We start from the raw sequence: 19,780 nt of genomic DNA, 5'->3' as shown, positions 1-19,780 counted from the left end.
ATTAATAACATGGAAATAGGCCTTGACCAATGACACATGTAAAACCCAGTGGAATTGTGCATTGGCTACGGAAGGGGGATTGGGGAAGGGGAGGGAAAGAACATGATTTTAGTAACCCTGGAAAAATACTCTAAGTGAATTAATTAAATAAAGATTTTTTTAAAATAAAGGGGAAAGGTAAGAAGGAATGCATTCTAGACCCAGAGAGTCAATTGTGCAAGGATGTGCAGGCAGGAGATGGGATGGGATGCTCAAGGTACAGCCATAAGGCTGAGAACAGCAAATAGTAGTGTGTAAAGAGGACTAAATAATATGAGATAAAACTAGAAAAGTCATTCAAAGTCATATGGTGAGAGATTTTAAATGGCAGGGATGGGGTGGTGGATTTCATCTGTGAGATCATCTGATTTTTTTTTAGACCCTTACCTTCTGTCTTAGAATAAATACTGTGTATTGACTTCAAGGTAGAAGAGTGGTAAGGGCGAAGCAATGGGGTTTAAGTGACTTGCCCAGGGTCACACGGCTGGGATGTGTCTGATTCACATTTGAACCCAGGACCTCCCATCTCTAGGCCTGACTCTCAATTCACTGAGCTACCCAGCTGCCCCCTGATTTTTCTTATCAAAGGCATATGGATGGATGGAAAGAGAGAGACAGAGACAGAGACGGAGGGAGAGACACAGAGAAAGAGACACGGTGAGAGAGATGGTAAGAAAAATAGATGGTAAGATGGGTGGATGGATATTTAGCTAGATAGACAGGTAGGCAGACAGACAGACAGACAGCCTGAGGATGGCTAGCTATTCCTGAAGACATCCATAACCTCCCTAAGCCCATGGTCTGCCTAAGAGACAATCCTATCCACAAACAATATCCTCACTTCCAGTTACCAATGCAAGTTGGCCATGCCAATGTATCTGATGATTTGTCTTTCTATGATTCCTCTCATCATTTCCAGGCTAAGAATTGAAATAGAAAAAAAAAATGCATCAGGGATAGCGAACAACTCTTTCATCCAAAAAGCCAAGCCCTTCATACACATCATCTCCCAGCTGACACACTGTCTGCTGCCCCATGTGAGTAAATTGAAAAAGCTGAGGGTCACAAACACAATGCAGGGCAAAAGTTGAGATCTTCACCAAAACTATCTCCATGTGTATTACTAGAATAGCATCAAGAATTTTCAGTAATTCACAAGAATAAGTTTCCCATTTTCCCAACTTAAAACCTACCGACCCCCTCTTCTCAGAATGTTTTTAAAAGCATAAAATAAAATGTGTAAGATTACAAAGGAAATTAATGAAGTAAAGAAAGATCTGAAATGTGGGTCTCTGTAAGGGCTACAAATTCTTAAAATAATCCAAGTTTTGGAATGAGTCACCAGACAAGCACTTCTTTCTTTGTCGACCCTAATTCCTAGTCCAAAGTCTTCACAGCATGGTTCCACATAACTATTTGATCCTACACCAGCCAAATGAGATTGAAGGAGCAGCTTACAACTTAAAATGGGAATAAAATGTAATGGATTTCAAACTGAAGGATCTGGGTTCAAATCTTGGCTTTACCGTTTACTACTTACGTGACCTTTCCAGGCCTCGGTTTTCCCATCTGTAAAATAGTAAAATAGCTATCAATGATCTTACGATTTAAAAATGAAACCCGGGGTTTAATTTTTTTTAAGTATATGACTCACAGTTAGACATAACCCCACAAAACACTGTATGTTGAAATGGTACATTTTTATCTTAATCAGAATAGTAGCTTGTAGAGGAACTGTTTAAGGCAGTACATGTCAGCTCACTTAGGTTGCACCTTCTTAAGGCAAGCAGTGTAAACAAGCAAAGATTTAACTAATGAACCTTACATGTTGAGAACAGAGACTTCACTATATTTGTGCCATGGGCCCCAAAGACAAGCTGTTAAAACCTGCAGACCCCTTCTCAGAATGTTTTTAAAAGCATAAAATAAAATGTATAAGATTACAAAGGAAACTAATTTACAGAAATACAGTTATCAAGAGGGGACAACTAGGTGGCACACTGGATAGAGCACCAGGCCTGGAATCAGGAAGACATCTTCCTCAGTTCAAATGTGGCCTCAGACATGTACTAGCTGTGTGACCTTGGGCAAGTCACTTCACCCTGTGTCTCAGTTTCCTCCTTTATAAAATGAGCTATAGAAGGAAATGGTAAACAGCTCAAGTGCCTCAGCCAAGAAAACCACAAATGGGGTCAAGAGTAGGAAAAAACTGAAAAACATGTAACCAACCTGGTTATCCAAATTTTTTTAATGTTTTAAATTCTCAGATCCCAGGTTAAAAACCTCTGTTTTAGATAAGAGTCTAAAAGACCGACAGTAGTAGTAGCACAGTACAGGAGAGTAGTGGAAGAGAGAAGTAGTATTTGGGACTTTGAAAGTCAGGAAGTTTCAATTTGGATCCTGCTTCTAGCACACTTACTAGATGACCCTGGGCAAGTGATTTAATCTTCTGGACCTCAGTTTACTTATATGTAAAAATAAAATAACAGGACTTTCTTTCCACATTGTTCCAAAGACCAAAAGGGACAGTTGATGTAAAGAAACTTTAAAGAAATATTAAAGCTTCATAAATGTTATCTATTACTATTTCATCAACTTTCAAACTCACTGTCCTTAGACAGATACAAGCCTCTTACATTGGTCGATAGATGTCGATTACTAATAAACTATTCTTCTCTCTTCCTGGCTCTGCCATGACCCCTTTACCCCCTCCACCATCCATCCCTTCTTCCAAACAAGTCATCTATCACATGAAAAAAATGTTAAAGGGCACCAAACAGTTAATATTAAGCCTACAATTACAATTTGACTCAAGGAAAAATAACCTTTTTTTTTTATTTACAGACATAGCATCTTGAATAATTTGCCATTTTGTCCCCTGTTCCTAAGAGATGACCGAGGTGAATAACACAATTGCCTGAAGAAACCTGCTCTTGGTAAGATGGAAGTAATAAGAATTGGGCTTAGTAACACAGAAAGATCCACTATTCATTCAACAAACATTTATTAGATTCCTAAACACAATGCCCTATGTCGATCACTGGGGTAGATATGAACATAAATAAGACATGATCCTGAAGATTAAATTATCATAGATATTCTCAGACTCCATCTCTAGTTATTAATGGCTATTTTGCAGATAACCTAATTTGCAAAAAGGTCATCTCTTCAATGCGACAAAATAAATGCCTATGCTAATTACATTACTTCTTGATCCAACCCCAGCTTTATGTCCAAAAATGGAGAAATCCTGCACCTATTAAAAAAATGTGTATATCAACTAGGAAAGTGGGGCTTCAAGGTAATGTCAATGAAATACACAAAGGTACTTATGGGGAAAACCTACATCTTTCGGGTCCATAGGCTTCAAAACCCCCTAACACAAATGACCTCAGTTAAACGTTGGAATAATCTTTCAGAGAAGAGGGTAATTACCACTGGTCCTCTTTTACCGGTCAAGAAAGTGAGGATCAGAGACTTCTGAATGATCCCAAAGACATTCAGCGAAATCAATAAATAATACTAGAGTCACAATTAGAAGCTAAGTCTCCGTATTATCCAAATTGAAAAGGATCTAAAAGGCTAATCCATTCTAATTTTGAGTAGTTCTATGTTTTTCCCTGTGTGTGTGCGTGCGTGTGTGTGTGTGTGTGTGTGTGTGTGTGTGTGTGTGTGTGTAGTGGCAAAGGGATCAAATACTTAAAGACTGAAATAATATCCCAAGTTGTCTTCTCTTTAAAAATATTTTTAAATGTTTATTTTACCAGATTACATGCTGATACAATTTTTAATAATCATTTTCTGACATTTTGCAATCCAAGTTCTCTCCCATCCCTCCCTTCTCCCCAAGAAGGTAGGTATATGATATGTTACACATGTTATCATATAGTACATATTTCCATGCTCATCATTTTGTGAAAGAAGTCATGTATCATTTACACTAGAAAAAAATTTGTGGAGGAAATAAAATGTCTGTTCCTTCGATGGTGATGGAGAACCTCTTTCATCATGGGTCCCTTGAAGTTGTCCTGAATCCTTGCCTTGCTGATAATGGGTAAGTCATTTGCAGTTGATCATCTTACATTGCTGCTCTTACTATATACAATGTTCTCCTGGTTCTGCACAATTCACTTTTGTATCAGTTCATATAAGTCTTTCCAGGTTTTTTTTAAGATCGTCTTGTTCATCCTTTCTTAGGGCACAATAGTATTGTTCCATTACAATCTTATACCAACCAGAACTTGTTCAACCATTCCCCAACCAATGGGCATGCCTTCAATGTCCAGTTCTTTATCACTACAAAAAGAGCTACGATAAATATTTTAGAACATATAGGTCATTTTCTCTTCTCTTTATTTTTGCAATAAAGGCCTAGTATTGGTATTGCTGGGACAAAGGCCACACCCTGTTTTATGACCTTCTGGGCAGAGTTCTAAATTGCTCTGTAGAATGATTATATCAGTTCACAGTTCGGCCAACAATGTTTTAGTGTCCCAATTTTTCCACCTCCCTTCCAACATTTGTCATTTTCCTTTTTTGTTATATTAGCCAGTTTGACAGGTACAAGGTGGTATCTCAGAGTTGTTTTGATTTGCATTTCTCTAGTAAATAGTGATTTAGACCATTTTTTCATATGACTAAATATAGTTTTAATTTCTTCATCTGAGAATTGCCTGTTCATATCCTTTAACCATTTGCCGATTGGAGAATGCAAGTTGTCTTCTCCACATTGAATATCCCTAGTTCCTTCCATCCATCCTCTAACAAAAGTGGTCTTGGTTAAGGGACTTGACTAAGGGCACATAAGTAGAAACTGTCAGGGACAAAATTTTAAACCACGAGTCCTCCAAATTTATCATCAGTGCTCTATCCAATGTACCAGGATGTTTCTAGAAGGATACCTATAATATACCCATATCCAAATACCATTCCTAAGTTTATTTTTTTTATTTAAACCCTTACCTTCCATCTTATTTTTGAGGGGGGGCAGATTTTATTTTAATTAATTAATTTAGAATATTTTTCCATGGTTACAAGATTCATGTCTTTTCCCTCCCCTTGCCCCAATCCCCCTTTCCATCTTAGAATCAGTGCTGTGTATTGGTTACAAGCAGAAAAAAAATCAATAAAGGCTAGGAAATAGAGGTCAAGTTACTTAGCCAGGGTCATATAGCTAGGTCTGTCTAAATCCAGATTTGAATACAGGACCTCCCATCTCTAGACCTGGCTCTCAATTTACTGAGACACATAGCTACCCCACCCCATTCCAAATTTAAAAGCAAAAAGGCAAATCTAAAAGTTACCAGCAAGGTTTTTTTTTCTCTTTTACTAGTCCTGGAGTACTAGCTATTCCCAGGAACCATGCTTTCATTGCAAAAATGAAGCCACCCAGGGTGTCAGTCTGTTTCATGCCCAAATGGTGAAGTATAGTCCTTAGCATTCCCCACTTTATTGGGCCAGAGAAGAATTCTGCAAAGTCCAGTTTCCCAAAATAGATTGGTACAAGAGTTATGCCTGTTATGCATATCTATAGGACTGAAACCTAAAAAGGGTCCAATCCTTCATTTGACAGAAAAAGTAAACTGAGACACAGAAAAAGTACAGTGCCTTGCCCAAGGTCACAACAGAGAGATTTGAACCTGAGTCTCAGAGGCCAAAGCTTAGGGCTATTTGTAACATACTATACTGCATCTAAATCAAGTCAATTCTCTGGATGTGTACTGATGACAGATTTAACTGTTGATGTCCCATTGCTACAGTAAAATTAAAATCTACGTATATACAAATAAATTTGAATATGCTAGAAGATCTCCCAAAATTCAATTGCATAAGTATTTAAATGCCTACTACAATATGGCAGGCACTGTGCTAGATGCAAGGACAGGAAGACAAAAATGAATCAGCCCCTGCCCCCTAGAGGAGCTTCCTTCCCACTGAGGGGATACAAGACAACAAATTTATGCACAATGATGAATAAGTACCAGTTAAATAAAATTGAAATTAATGGGGGGGGGGTGTGAACTACCAGGGTCCTATGCGTAGGGGAAAGCGCCTCTCCTCAGGCAAAGCAGTTGAGTTGATCTTAAAGGGAAAAGCAAAAGGATGAAGGCAGATGAAGCCATGTGTCTAAATGCCCACATACCATGCCTGAAAAAGACTTCTGTAATGTGATTTGGGGTGGTACACTTAATCATGAAAGGGGATGAAGAGTATTATTTATAAAGGCATTAACATCATATTCTAGACATCATACGTGACCTGATCTGATCATCCCAACGACCTACTGAGGCAGGTAACTCCATGTACAATTTCACCCATTTTACAAAAAAGAAAACTGAGGTCAGGAAGTGCCAAAACCAGAAATGAACCTCAGAAGCCTCTAATTCTGTGTTCTTTCCATTGACCCAGGGATTCACTTTAGGAAGCTCAGGACAGGACAGCCTTTATTCCAAAGTCCCAGAACTAGACCCCACAAACCAATATGAGTGATCTCAGTCTGAGCTATGTTACACAATCATAAACTGAGGAACAACTTGCTTGCTAATAAGGGAGACATTCTAAAGGAGGTTGGAGTGAGTTACAAGGAAAACAGGAAGAAGAGCATTGATCAAACATTTTTTAAAACAAAAATAAATTTTTGAAGGAACCCAAATGGAGCAATTTTGTTACTCCTTTGTAAAATGTAATATACACTCTAAATATATGCTAGGCACTTAGGAGGCTACCAAGCCTGGAGTCAGGAAGATCCAAGTTCAAATCAAGCCTTGGACACTCACTAGCTGTGAGACCCTGGGCAAGGCCTTTAACCCTGTTGCCTCAGTTTCCTCATCTGTAAAATGTGCTAGGGAAGGAAATGATAAACTACTCCAGCATCTTTACGAAGAAAATCCCATAAAGGGTCACAGTCACACAACTGACAAATGACTGAAGAAATCTCAGAAACTTCCTATACGGTACATATTTCATGCCTCCTTATACAACACCATAAAATGTTGCATGTGACTTAAGTTCACAATTTCCTATTCATTCCATTTTTTTGTTCATTTTGTATGTTGAAATGTCTTTTTTGTGGGTGTTTTTGATGATAAAGTTCCTAACCCATAAATAAATAAATGAATTCTAAATGGAAGCAACATGATTTCCAATTCTAGTTGTTTAGAAGTCAGAAGGCTTCATGGTAAAAAAGTAAACCATCTAAAGGAAAGCTCCCTTCTATAAGACTTCATTCCATGCCATTTCAACATGACATCACCCAAATTTGAGTCGTAAGACTACAGATATGGAGTTAATAGGAATCATGGAAATCATGTGGTCCTTTCTCCCCATTTAATACATCAAATCAACAAACAATGACCAAGCATCTACCCGGTGCCAGGCACACTATGCAGGAAACAGCAGTCCAGAGGGTTAATAAAAAGTCACACCAGGGAATCAAACCCAGGTCCTTCCACTACAGAGCTGGTGGTCCTGCAAGGTCCTTAAAAATCATCTCATAGAGCAGCTAGATAGCTCAGTGGAAGGAGAGTCAGACCTAGAGAAGGGGGAAGTTGGGAAATAGTTGGGAAAGTTGGGAAAAAAAAGAAGGGGGAAATATGGCCTCAGATGTTTCCTAGCTGTGTGACCCTGGGCATGTCACTTGACTCCTATGACCTAGCCCTTACTGCCCATATTTAGTATCAATTCTAAGACAGGGTAAGGTAAGAGTTAAAAAAAAAAGATAATCTCATAAAATGATTAATAAATTATGAAAGAAAATTAGGCTGTGAATTATTCTTCCACAAAGATTTTAAATTACACGCATACTTTTTTGGGACACCCGGTAGGTACGCCCAATCCCAAGACAAGTGGTGGGCATGACTCCTAAGTCAGCTACTTACTACCTGTCTAACCTCAGGTAAGGACCTCCCCTTCTCTGGGTGTCAGTTTCCTCTTCAGTAAAATAAGGGGTTTGGAATAGATAATAATCATAGCTCATAATTACACAGTGCCCTGGGCTTTGCAGAGTGCTATTCAAACAGTATCTCATCTGATCTTAAAACAACAATCCTGGGAGACAGGTGTTCTTCCCTCCATTTTAGAGACAGGAAGACTGAGGCTGAGCAAGTCTAAAAGAGTTTGTCCAGACACATAGCCAGTAAGTGTCTATAGAAGAATTCAAACCCAATCCAGTGCTTGTTGGCTCCAAGCTGAGTTGCCCTATTGAGTAAGGTGAGATCATCTCTTCAGTTCTTGGGCTATTCATTTCAGGCACTGAAGACACAGCCATGCACATTGGAGATGCTTTTTAAAAGATACCTTGGAGGGGGGAGGGGGGAGCAGCTAGGTAGCACAATAGACAGAGAGCCAGGCCTGGAGATTGGGTTCAAATGTGACCTGAGATACTTCCTAGCTGTGTGACCCTGGGCAAGTCACTTAACCCCAATTGCCCAACCCTCCTCACTCTTCTGCCTTGGAACCAATATTAGTATCAATTCTAAGACAAAAGGTAAGGCTTAAATATATATATATACATATATATATATATATATATATATATATATATATATATATATATTCCTTGAATTGAAGGGAATCCATGTTCTCCTTTACCCTGAAAGCTTCCATTCCACAATATCCTCCCACCAGTGCCTGCTTCCCACAGCTCTTGGTCCACCAAAAATCTGCACCAAAGATTTTATGGGTTGCTGAAAGATTTTTCAAAGCTTCACACTAAGACCATTACTGTGAATCAACTCCCATAAACCTGTTAAAATACATCAAAGCTCCCATTCTGTTTTGCTGCCTCCCTCCAGGTCCCTGACTATAGCAAGAACACATCCAGAAGTCCAAGCCCCTGAGTTTGGTAAGAGAAAACAGAAGCCCCCTTTCACTTTCTTTACCTGCAAGAACTCAATCCCCCCCCCACCAAGACCCTCACACACTCCCTCCTACCTCCCCAGGCTCCCCCACATCAAACAAAGAAATACTTTCAAAATAAAAGAATAATTAAAAATAAAGAATTGCCAGCTTCATAAAACCCAGCTCTAAATAGGCTTGGAGAGCCCTCTCCTGTACATTCCATATTTCTCTGTCAAACATAAGGCTTGTACAAATATATACACTTTGCTGAAGGAGAAAAGTAGACAGACAGTGGACTCATTACCAGTGTGGATCCCGTTTTAGGGGAGACAAAAGGGAAAGGGATCTGGCCATTTAAAAGTGTCCAGCAGGCCTAAACCGATTTGTAAACCTAAAAATCCCTTCAGTGGCATACATTAATAATGCAGCAAATTCCAGAATTTCCTATCTGTCATTTCTAAAAGCAGAACATACCACTTTGGCTGCTCCTCAAAAGCTCGTTTTTACATTTTGCCAATAATTCTTAAGGATCTGGACCTTTAAATTGGGGCAGGAGGCAGGGTAGGGCACTAAACCATCTTTTTGAAACATATTAGACCATTTTGAAGTCATTCAAATAAGCCCTTCAAAACAACTCATTTTCAAAGAATAAAAATATTCAGGTATTTTATTTTAAAATGAGGAATAATGATTTTTCTTTAGCTAAGAACCAGATCCTGTTCCATGGCTCTATAGTTTGTATGGAAGGTCAATATGTCCATTTCACCGATGTGGAAATCGAGCACTCCAGTTCCCAAGAAGGCAGCCCTAACTCCACAGCTTGGACCTCACCCTCCAAGCCAACAACCCAATAATTTAGTACTGTATTAATTTTGTTTCTATTTGACGATGCTAAAAACCAACCCCAACTGAGATCAACTCCAGTGACTCTAGAATGAAAGACCCCTTCTCACCTTCCCATTCTTCTAATACGTCTGTTCACTCCATCTTCACTGGCTGTCCATCAAGTCTACAACTCTCACTCCTTATCTTCGCCTCTTGGTTTCCTTCAAGTCTCAGCTAAAATCCCACTTTTCTCAGTCTGCCTAACCCCAGTGTCTTCCCCCAATTTACCCTATGTATAGCTTGAAAATACAGCTAGTTGTATGTCTGCCCCCTCTCCTCCATATTAGACCATGAGATCCTTGGGAGCAGGGACTGCCTTTTACCTTTCCTTGTTTCAAACATCTACATATAATTTTGCCATCCAAGTGGTTCTTGAAGCTTTGGGATGTAACAATGAAGGCAGTAAGTGGTTCTCCCTTTAGGCTGCTGTCTTTGGATAGGGCTCCTGACCCAGGTGCTGCTCCTACTTTGTAGTAGGAACAGTGGAGGCATCATGATGTAGATGGGTGTAATTCCCCATACCAATAATGTCATACATAGGAAACCTCTCCCTCTAAAAAACAACCCACAAATGAAATATTCATCTGAAAAATACGGGATGATGGGCTTTAGAACTGATGAGATCTTGGACATCAGCTAGTCCAGGGCTCGCCAATAATCTCAAAGTTTAAATTATTACTATATTTTTTAAAACTTATGAATTCTGGGGGTAGCTAAGTGATTCCATGGATAAACAGCTAAAACTGGAAATGGGGGATTCTGGGTTCAAATCTGACCTCGGACATTTCCTAGCTGTGTGACCCTGGGCAAGTCACTTAACTCCAGCTGCCTAGCCCTTACTGCTCTTCTGCCTTAGAACCACTACATAGTACTGAGTCCAAAATGAAAGTTAATGATTTTTTAAAAGTTAAAAACTTTATGAATTCTTGTTTTTTTCCAACCATGTCTCAAAGAGTACACACTCACTGGGAATTTTCAAAATACACACAATTCTAACATTCCATTTTCCCAACTCAGGAAATAATTTTCTTAAGACTGAAGAAAGAGTATTGCCTGGTTTTGTTTTTTTAATTAAGACATGCTGTTCACATTAATTGTCCATACATAGAGCAAGAGCAACAAGGAAATAGACATATGGTTGGGTCCTAGCCACAAAAGTCCCTTTACCTTTATTATAATTCAATCAATGCATTAACAGGCTGGACCCTAGGAATTTAAGTGCCTGGCCACATAAAACCACCATTTGACCTTCTCAGCATTTCTCAGAAAGGACAAGACATCCCCTCTAAAACACCAAATGCTTTTGACCAAAGCTTCTCCCTGAATGACAGAAATGTTTACTATGTTCTCCCTACCATATCCCCATCAATTTAAACAAACCTACTTTCCCCCAAACTCAATCTGAATTTTTACCGATGGCTATAGCTGAAGTTGTTTCATTTAAAAAGGAAAAAGTAAATAATTAAATTGTTCCCAAGAGAAAAAAAAATATTTATCCATAATGAAGAACTGCCTGATTTGGGTGGTTGGGTTTTTTTTGTCATTTCTCTGAAAACATCCCATAACCCTCCTACCTCCAGCAGCCCTGCCAGACCTACTCTCCCACAAATAGGTTTGTCTTCATGTTCTAATTCATGCAGCCCACAAATGAAATATGATCATTGTTTGAGAGAAAAAAAAAAGAAATAATGGCAGTAGGGAAGTTTAACATGATAGCTTTGTGTCCCGTAGGTCTTTTAGAAAGCATCGGATCATCTAAGGTTTGTGAAGTTGACTTATTCAGGGAAGAGGAGTTGGGAGAGGCAAGAAGGTTTCTCATCATATCTCCATGAACAGATATGCTAACTTTACAAACACGATTTTTATGAAATGATATCTGGAGTTAAAACACACACATACACACACACACATCCCTTCACAGACTACTACTGGCCCATGCAAAGAGCTTTGATTCGATTTGTATTATTGGTAGATTCCTCTGGCTTTTAATCCGTCATCTCTAAGATCCTGATATATCAAACGAAGTCCAGCAAAGCTTGTCTGTAGGAAATGTTCTCCCTACCTGCCTTGTAGATGTAATTATTGTAAAATGTGTATGTGTGTATATATGTATATATTTCAGACCCAAAGAGAGGAATTTCACTCAGAGGGCTGAAATAGAGAAGAAATCAATACAAAGGAGATAAATGCTACTTTTTGAAGAGCTGTAGAATTTTAAATAGATGGGATTTTAACCCACTTGGTAGCTGATTTTATATCCCTTTGAAGTCACTTAAATTGTCTGAGGAATATGTCTGATTCAGGGTCTGGTTATGTCACTGTATCTTTGAAAATGTTACTTTGAGAGCTGATTTCTACAAAAGACAGGCTATATTGCTGCTTTAAAAAAATGAAATCCAGGCTTTCACGTTAGGAGGTTCAATAATAGAATACCAAATAAAGATGTCTAAGAGCCTCCCAAAATGTGAGTTCTACTATATTGCTAATACATGCACAGAAGCATTTCTATTGGGGAAGAGATGGGGGGAAAATCAGGTTTCTTTTAGATCCTCACCTAGAGATGGCCTTACTCCCCAAAACTAGAGACACGCCAATAGCCAATATCAAGACAAAGGAATATATGCTACGGAGAGGCTATTTCTAAGCAAGGTTCAAAGCTACAGGCCCAGGACCTTCTGTTTGGTTTCCATCATTTCTAGGAGCTAAAGAACTAAAGTAAAAACAAATAAACAAACAAGTAAAACCCTCCCAAAGTATTTCCGGTGCTCAATTTGACCAGCAGCCTAAAATCAACAATGAGGGGCTCCGGGTGCCCAGGTCCCATTCACTGTTATTTTGGGGTATCCTCTCCCTCCCCCCTCTACTTCCCCCCTTTTTTAAAAAAGAACCTCTAGTCCTGAAGGATAAAAAAGCTCAGCAGAGCCCCCACCGGCCACTGGTATTATTACATCTGTAGAAAATGGACTACCAGAATTCTCTAAGATTCTGACATTTTAACTTTCCCAGGTTTCCAGCTCACATAGCTTCCCTCCAGGGCTTTCCTTTTCAAATCAGATTCTCTCCCCCTCCCCGGCTCCCGGGCACTCTAATTCCATCCTGCCCAGGGAGAGGGGCCGGGATGGCCGGTGGTCACCTGGCCCGAAATTGTATCCGGCTGTGGGGAAAAGAAATCTGGGCAAAAGAAAAGCAAAACAAAACCCCCCAGAAGGCAGCCCCACCAAGCTGGTATCAACAGTGTTCCCTTTCTGGATTCTGACTTCTCTGACACAGGGAAAATTGAAGACAGAGCAGGCTTGTTTCCTGTCTAATGCATCCCAGAGGTACAGAGAGAGCCAGATGTTTTGTTTCCATTTTCCTACATTTGGCAATATTTCTCAGCCTTTCTCTTATCCCTCCTGTGCTTTCCAATGCCCCACAGCCCCTGGGAAATGTGACACTCCAGCCCCAATGGAGGCCAGGGTGCAATTCACCCCATAAGAGAATGGGATGATAGTGGGGGTGGGCTGGAATGGGGGGAAACACGACTAGAGGTACCTAGAAACAAGAAGAGAAGGGGGAGCTTTCAGGAGGAAATTCACCACCAGCTCAAAGTTGGGGGGGGGGGGGGACTAAGCGTCTATGGTTAAGGTAGCAGGACCATCATCTGTCTGCCTAGACCTAGGACTGAGTCCCGAGTGGGTAGCAGGGACCCAGCTGAAGGTGGGCAGGGCACTAATGAGGGGGTACAAAGCAAATCTCTCAGTCATTCAGAAAAGGAGCATCCAAAAAACGCTTTCTGTCTATCTATCCCCGCGCACTACAAGCCCCCCATTCCTGGACCCTTTTACACAATGCCTCTCTCCAGCAGAGCACACTGATGGGGGAAATGACAGGGGAGAAAATGGGATGGGGGCGGGGGTGGGGAGACAGTAGGTCAGCTTAAGAGGGCCTGGGGCGACTAGGGGACCCTGGAGCCTGGAGCAACCGCCGGACCCAGGCTCTTTCTCTTTCTCTCTCCCTGTCTCTGGGTTCGCTCGGGATTCTGCTTAGAGGAGCACTGCGCCAAAAGCCGGCGCCTCGGCCGAGGGAGGGGGAGCAGAGTCGGGCTCAGGGAGTCCGGGGGCACAGACTGGGAGAGCAGGGGAGGGGGTGGAGGCACCAGAGCCCCAATACTCCCTCACTATGACACTGTCCCCCTCTTTCCTGCTCTTCCTCTTCCCATCACACGCCTCACACACACACACACACACACACACACACACACACACACACACACACACACACACACACCCCTTCGCCCTCCACCCCAGACTGGCACAAGGAGCCAATGTGTGGCTTGCAAATCTTGGAGGAGTTGGGGGGGGGGGCAGGTAGACTTAAGCCTTTGCACCCCGAAGGGCAGGCATCCGAAATCAAACCTCCCTCCCAGCCCCGAGGAGACCCCAGTCCTCCTCCATCCCTCTGAGGGGCGCGGCTGGGGCCCACTTGGTGGGAAAGGGGTACATCCGAGCAGCACACCCTCCCCCCCGGGCGGGGGATGGTACAGATGGCTCCAGAAGAGGTGGGAGGGGGAAGGGGAGGCGAGAAGAGTCCAGCCTACAAAGCCTCAGCTGGGGGGCAAGAGGAGCGACAGGCCAGGCTCTCTGGGTTCTGGAGAGCCGCCACTGGGAGCGTTTCAAGTTCACGGCTGGGCTACCCGGCAGCGGCGGCTAAAAGGGCAGTGACTCCCGAGGCTCGGTGGGGTGGCAGCAGCCGCGACCCCAGCTAGCTCCACACTCCCACCCTCGGGTGTGGACCACTGGGACCTGTCCCCCTTACCCCCCCACCGCCGGCTCCGAATTAGGCAGATGAACCTCTGCCCCACCCACCCATCCACCCCAACAGTCTACACGCCGGCTGCCCAGGGGAAGCGCGCGGTTAAAAGGGAAAAGGAGAACTTGGGAGACGAGTGGCCTCAGGCTAGAGCTTGGGGGAGGGGGTAGCGCTTTCGGTCCCCCTCTTTACACTGCGACCTTCGCCCCGTCTTAAGCCCAGCTGGTACAGTGGCTCCCTGTCCCTCTTCTGTCCAGACCATCTCCATCTCCCTGCTCTCCCCTCAATTTCCAGGCTCTGGGCTCCGGGCTCCAGCCGCCTATCGTTCCCCCAGGCTGCCCTCCACTCTCTCGACTAGGTCTGAGCTCCCCACCGCCTCCACCGACCGAGATGCCTGAGCCAACCTGCCGGCTCCCCAAGCCCCGGAGACCCTGCAGCGGCCAGCTCTCTAAAAAGGCAGAGTGGAAGCGAGGGACTCGCTCCCTGGCGCAAGCCAATCTGACGCCGCCAGGGGCCGAGGGGGCTGGAGAGGCCAACGGGCCCCAGCCCCCTGACCAGCCCTCCGAACCCCAGCTTTCCCAAAAAGCCCGCCTGCCCAGGTGGCGGCGACCAAGGCAGCAGCAGTCCAGTGGCTGGAGGGGGAAGGTTGGAGGGGGGGATCAGTGAGTTCGGCCCCCTTCCCCTAGTCTCTGCCAGCCCAGCCGGGCACCGGCACCCGGATGCCTTCCTCAGACAGTGGTACCCTCGAAGACCTCCGCCCCAGCCCGGAGTCCCCCAGAGCCCTTGCCCTCCCCCCACCCACCCCCAGGTGACTGCTACTTACCCGGGAAACAAACGACATAATGGAGCACGGAGCTGGTGATTTTCAAGAAAAAGATCCACCAACACGGTTCCAAAAGCCTCCGCATGTCCAAAAACGCACATCGAAAGGGAGGAGGCAGCTGCGATGAACTTGTTAAATAAGTTTCTTGTCTTCCCTTTGCCTTTTCCCCCTTCTTTTCACTTTTCCTCTTCGTCTTTCCTCCACTCCCCCTCTCCCCCCCACCCCCCCCGGAAACAGCCAATCACCCCAAATGAAAAGTAACTAGGTAGCAGAGCCCCGGCAGGGGAAGGCGCTGGGGGCCAGGGGGGAGATGGGGGCTGAACCGAGGAAATGCCCCGGGGGCCGGGAGCGTCCGGGAGGGTCCGAGGGCTAGCCCCGGGAAATGGGCTCGAACAGCCCGCCGGCCGGCTGGCCGGCCACTCAACCAGCAGCGTGAACAGCAGCGGCGGTGGCGGCGGCAGCTCCCGCAGCTCCTGCTCCGCTTGCTGCCCCAGGCCTAGAGCAGCAAAGCCCGGCTTGGAGAGAGACCCGAGAGCGCGAGCGAGCGAGGAAGCGAGCACAGATTCGCCTCCTCCGAACTTGGGGCACCGGCGGCGGCGGCGGCGGCGGCAGGGGCCAGATGCAGCTGGCGAGCCCTGGGCTGGAGCTGGTGATTCCGCCTCTCCTTCAGGCAGGCAGCTCCTTCCAGGGCCACGGGCAGGAAGGCATGTTGGCTAAAGGGGAAGGGGAGGGTGGAGAGATGGGGAGGAGGAGCGGGAGTCCGAGCAGGAGCCGGCGGTGGCGGCGAAAGAGAAGGGGAAAGGCCGAGCGAACAGCCAAGACCAGTAGCCCAGCAGCCCAGGGAGCTCAGAGCGCAGAGCCGGCGAGCAGGGCTCGTTCAGTCCATGCTCCAGAAAGTTGTGGCTCCGCTGAAGGCTGGAGAGGAATGAGGAGAGCTGGGCTGGAAGCTTTCCATTCTTCCATACAGGAAGTAACATGTGAGCTGGGATCCTGGCAGAGACTTTAAAGCGGGAGAGAGAGGGAGAGAGGGAGAGCCAGCGAAAGGGGAGGGAAGGGAAGGGGAGGCGAGGCGGGGGCGCGCAGGCAGAGGGGGCGGCGGGCTGGGCGCGCGCACCCTGCGGTCTTAAAGCAGCCGCGCACCAGGTCTGCCCGAGGAGGGCGAGCTTCCCCCACACCACCCCACCCGCCCCCGACTCCCGCTGGGGATCTCTCGTGCGCGCTGCGCGCACACACACTCACACATACACACACTCACTCCCAGTGCTCTGCCTATCTACTTGCGCCCGCCTGGGACACACACCCATGTACACTCGGGCACTGGAGGGCACCGAGCGCCTGCTTCAGGACCTCGGTTTGGGAGCGGGGTGCGCGGGCGGACAGGAGTGGGAGAGGCCAGTGCCAGATTCCCAGGAGGAGAGCGAACCTGCTCAGCTCGTCTGCATTCGCCTCAGAATCACACAGACACACACACACACATGCACACACACACACAGAGCGCAGGAGCTCCTGCCTGCCTGCCTCACACACACTCCCTCACTCACACACTCACTACCTGCTCGCGCACAAGCCTCTACATTTAGCCAAGAAAAGGGAACAAAAAGCCGGCGGCCCCTCGGGTTTTCTGCCTCGTTGCGGCGATGGAAAGGTGCAGGGCTGCACTGGGGAAGGGGCTGCCATCTCGAGCTTCGCTTTACTCCGCAGGGCTACCCCCGGCCCCAACCCCTACATACACACACACTCACACACAAAAACACACAGAGGAAATGCGCTTCCGGTCACCCTGTCCAGCCAAGGTGCACCCGGCTCTCAGCTTTTCATCGGAGGGCCCCAGCTAAAAAAACCCACACCCCGTACCCCCCGCTCCGAGTCCCCTGTCCCTCGGCAGCACAGCTCCCTAGATACTTCGCTCTCTCCCCCGCCGGGCCCCAGCCCAGTCCCGCTTCTGAGGCCGCGAGGAGTCGGCTGCGCGCCTCCAGCCTGACTGCAAAGAAAGCAGCGCCCGAGGCGCGGCTGATTTCGTTTTTGATACCCGCGGAGCGGAGCCTCGGCTGCCTCTTTAGCCCGGCGTGGAAATAAAAAGCAATCTGGGAGATGCGTGGCCGGGAAATGGGAATGCGGGCTTATCTGTAATGAGTTTCGTCCCTGACTTTCTCCCGCCGGGGAGATAGTATCAAGGTCTACCTTCCTTCGGCTCCTAACCATGGGCTGGGATGGGGCGAGGGAGTGCGGGCGGGGGAGGGAGAGGCCGGGATAACCTCGGTTACTGAGCTGAGTGTCATTTGCCATTTTGTCATCGGGAATAGGTCGGACTTTTCGACATAGCATCTTTTGGAAAGCCCGAGTGGCTTCATTTTTGCCCCTCCTCTTGGGGGCCAGAGGCCACCTCCCCCCGACTCTAAAAAGCAACAGGATGCCGTATTTTTTAAAAATAATATACAGATGTTCCGAGGCCCGCGATGAGGTGTGATTAGAAAGCAATTTTCCACCCACGCATGCAGAAGGAAAATCTTTGGAAAGTTACATTTGGGATTATAAACTAATAAAAAAAAAAAAGTCAGGAAGTTCCCGGGCTTCATCCTTGACATAATGGGGTGAACACCTCCACAGCCAAAGAAGAAGCATGCTAGATTGTTTCTGGGAGGGGGAAGGGTGCTTCCGGGTTTTGTTGGCGATGGGGCACACCCACAAATGCATTCATACACAATTTGGGTAGGGGATAGGATATTTGAGAGACCTGGACGAAATCTGGGCTCAGAATAAAACCAGAGGACTGCCCTCCCCCAACTTCTGCCTCAAACAAAGGCCTAGCTTATTCACTCCAATACTCTTCCTGGAATGTTTCTGGCTTCAAGGCTCCAGAGGATTTAAGTCAAGAACCACCTAATGGGGGCAATGAAGAAGTGCTTGGTGAACATGAACAGACTGCAACACATTACCACATTTTGAAGACTAGATCCAAAGAATGGTAGGGGAAAGATGGGAGATCACCAGGCAAGGGCTAAACCTCCCTCTTGCTCCATAGAGATTTAGAAATGAGTGGAGAACAGAAGGAAGGCACACTTTGGGTGGACCACCAGTGGGAAGAGGCACAGAAAGAGACCCACAAGTTGGGCAGGTGCAGTTAAATGTGCAGAAGGGCCCCTGAGGGCCCTTCCAGTTCTAAATCTATGATTTAGGAGGCCAAAACTAACTGTTGAATCATTGGAAGCAATTCCCTTGGAAGTGAGATCACCAATCTCAGGAGTATTGAAGTACCAAGGGATGTTCCTGTTGCTTAAGCAGTCTGCTTCTTGCCAAACAAAATATAAATTCTTTGAGGGAAGGCAGCAATTGAGTGTTTTATTCTGATTTTTCTCAGTATCCTAGTACACTACCTGTCACAGAGTAAAATTTGTGGACTTATTAGATCAACAAGGAAGGGATGGAGGGAGGAAAGAAGGAGGAAAGGAAGGAAACTGTTTAAAAAATACCTGTGTGCCAGGCACTGTGCTAAGCACTACAAATATTATCTCAGGGACCTTTGAAGAAACCTCTCCTTTATCTTTATTTCCCATTTTAAGTATTCTGTCCTTATCTTTTCTCCACAAGTCAATTATAAGCTCTGTGAAGACAGGTATTGTGCTTGATATTACAATGGTATCTCCTGGCCAGCACAGTGCCCCCTCATGAGGCAGCCACTTAATAAGTGGTCTTTAAATGAAATTGAATTGATGCCAATGTACCAAGCTATAGTTACAAGAATAATTAGCAAGACCACATTCCCAGCTTTATTTTATTTTGGCTTGTAAACTCTAACTTGGCTAGCAGGTAGCTTTTATCATCACCATGCAAATATATGTGATGGTTAAAAAAGCCAGCCTGAAAGAAACCATGCTAATCAAAGATTTTTTTTTTTGCTTTTGTTTTTAAGTGAAACCTGCACTTGGGACTCTTTTAATTAAGTGATTAGAGGTAATTTTTAAGTGGATAAGATGAAAAGAAAAATATCCTGCAAGGAATTTTTTTAAAGTTAGTTCTACCTGAGAAATTGCTGGAATTTCTCCAGCAATTAGACAGTCCCAAACATCCATGAGTGATGGACAAACACTGATGATACAAAGCAGAGATTTTGAACTCAGCTTTCCCAATAAATTATTTACTGAGATGAAATTAAAAAATAATGACAATCCTCCGTTTTCCCAAGTCCTATTTCTGTCCTTCTGGACACAAGCTGTATACCATTTTTCAATCCGAATGTGTGCAACATCAGAAAGCTATAACATCTTGCAGTAAACTGATGGTGACCACTCAAGCCCTCACCTGAGCTTGAGCTTGGGGATGAAATCTGTGACTGAGGAGACACCAAGCTTTATAACTGATTGGCTCTGGGGCTCTCTGAGAGTGATACTGTTCACTCTGAGGTGC

The 19,780-nt window shown here is 45.0% G+C and overlaps 1 protein-coding gene across 2 annotated transcripts in view; it reads right to left on the bottom strand.

The window, feature by feature from the left end:
* Window positions 1-15,661, bottom strand: part of PTPRG (protein tyrosine phosphatase receptor type G) — an 822,458-nt gene extending 806,797 nt beyond the window's left edge. For both annotated transcript variants that reach the window (XM_007499993.3, XM_007499994.3), the window contains exon 1: window positions 15,377-15,661. In XM_007499993.3, coding sequence (XP_007500055.1) covers window positions 15,377-15,461 — 85 coding nt within the window. In that variant the 5' untranslated portion in view covers window positions 15,462-15,661. The remainder of the gene's footprint in view (window positions 1-15,376) is intronic.
* Window positions 15,662-19,780: the final 4,119 nt, after the last annotated feature.

This window comes from Monodelphis domestica, chromosome 7 (genome assembly GCF_027887165.1).
Source record: "Monodelphis domestica isolate mMonDom1 chromosome 7, mMonDom1.pri, whole genome shotgun sequence".
NCBI classification, from domain to species: domain Eukaryota; kingdom Metazoa; phylum Chordata; class Mammalia; order Didelphimorphia; family Didelphidae; genus Monodelphis; species Monodelphis domestica.
This window is presented reverse-complemented; position numbering and strand designations above follow the sequence as displayed.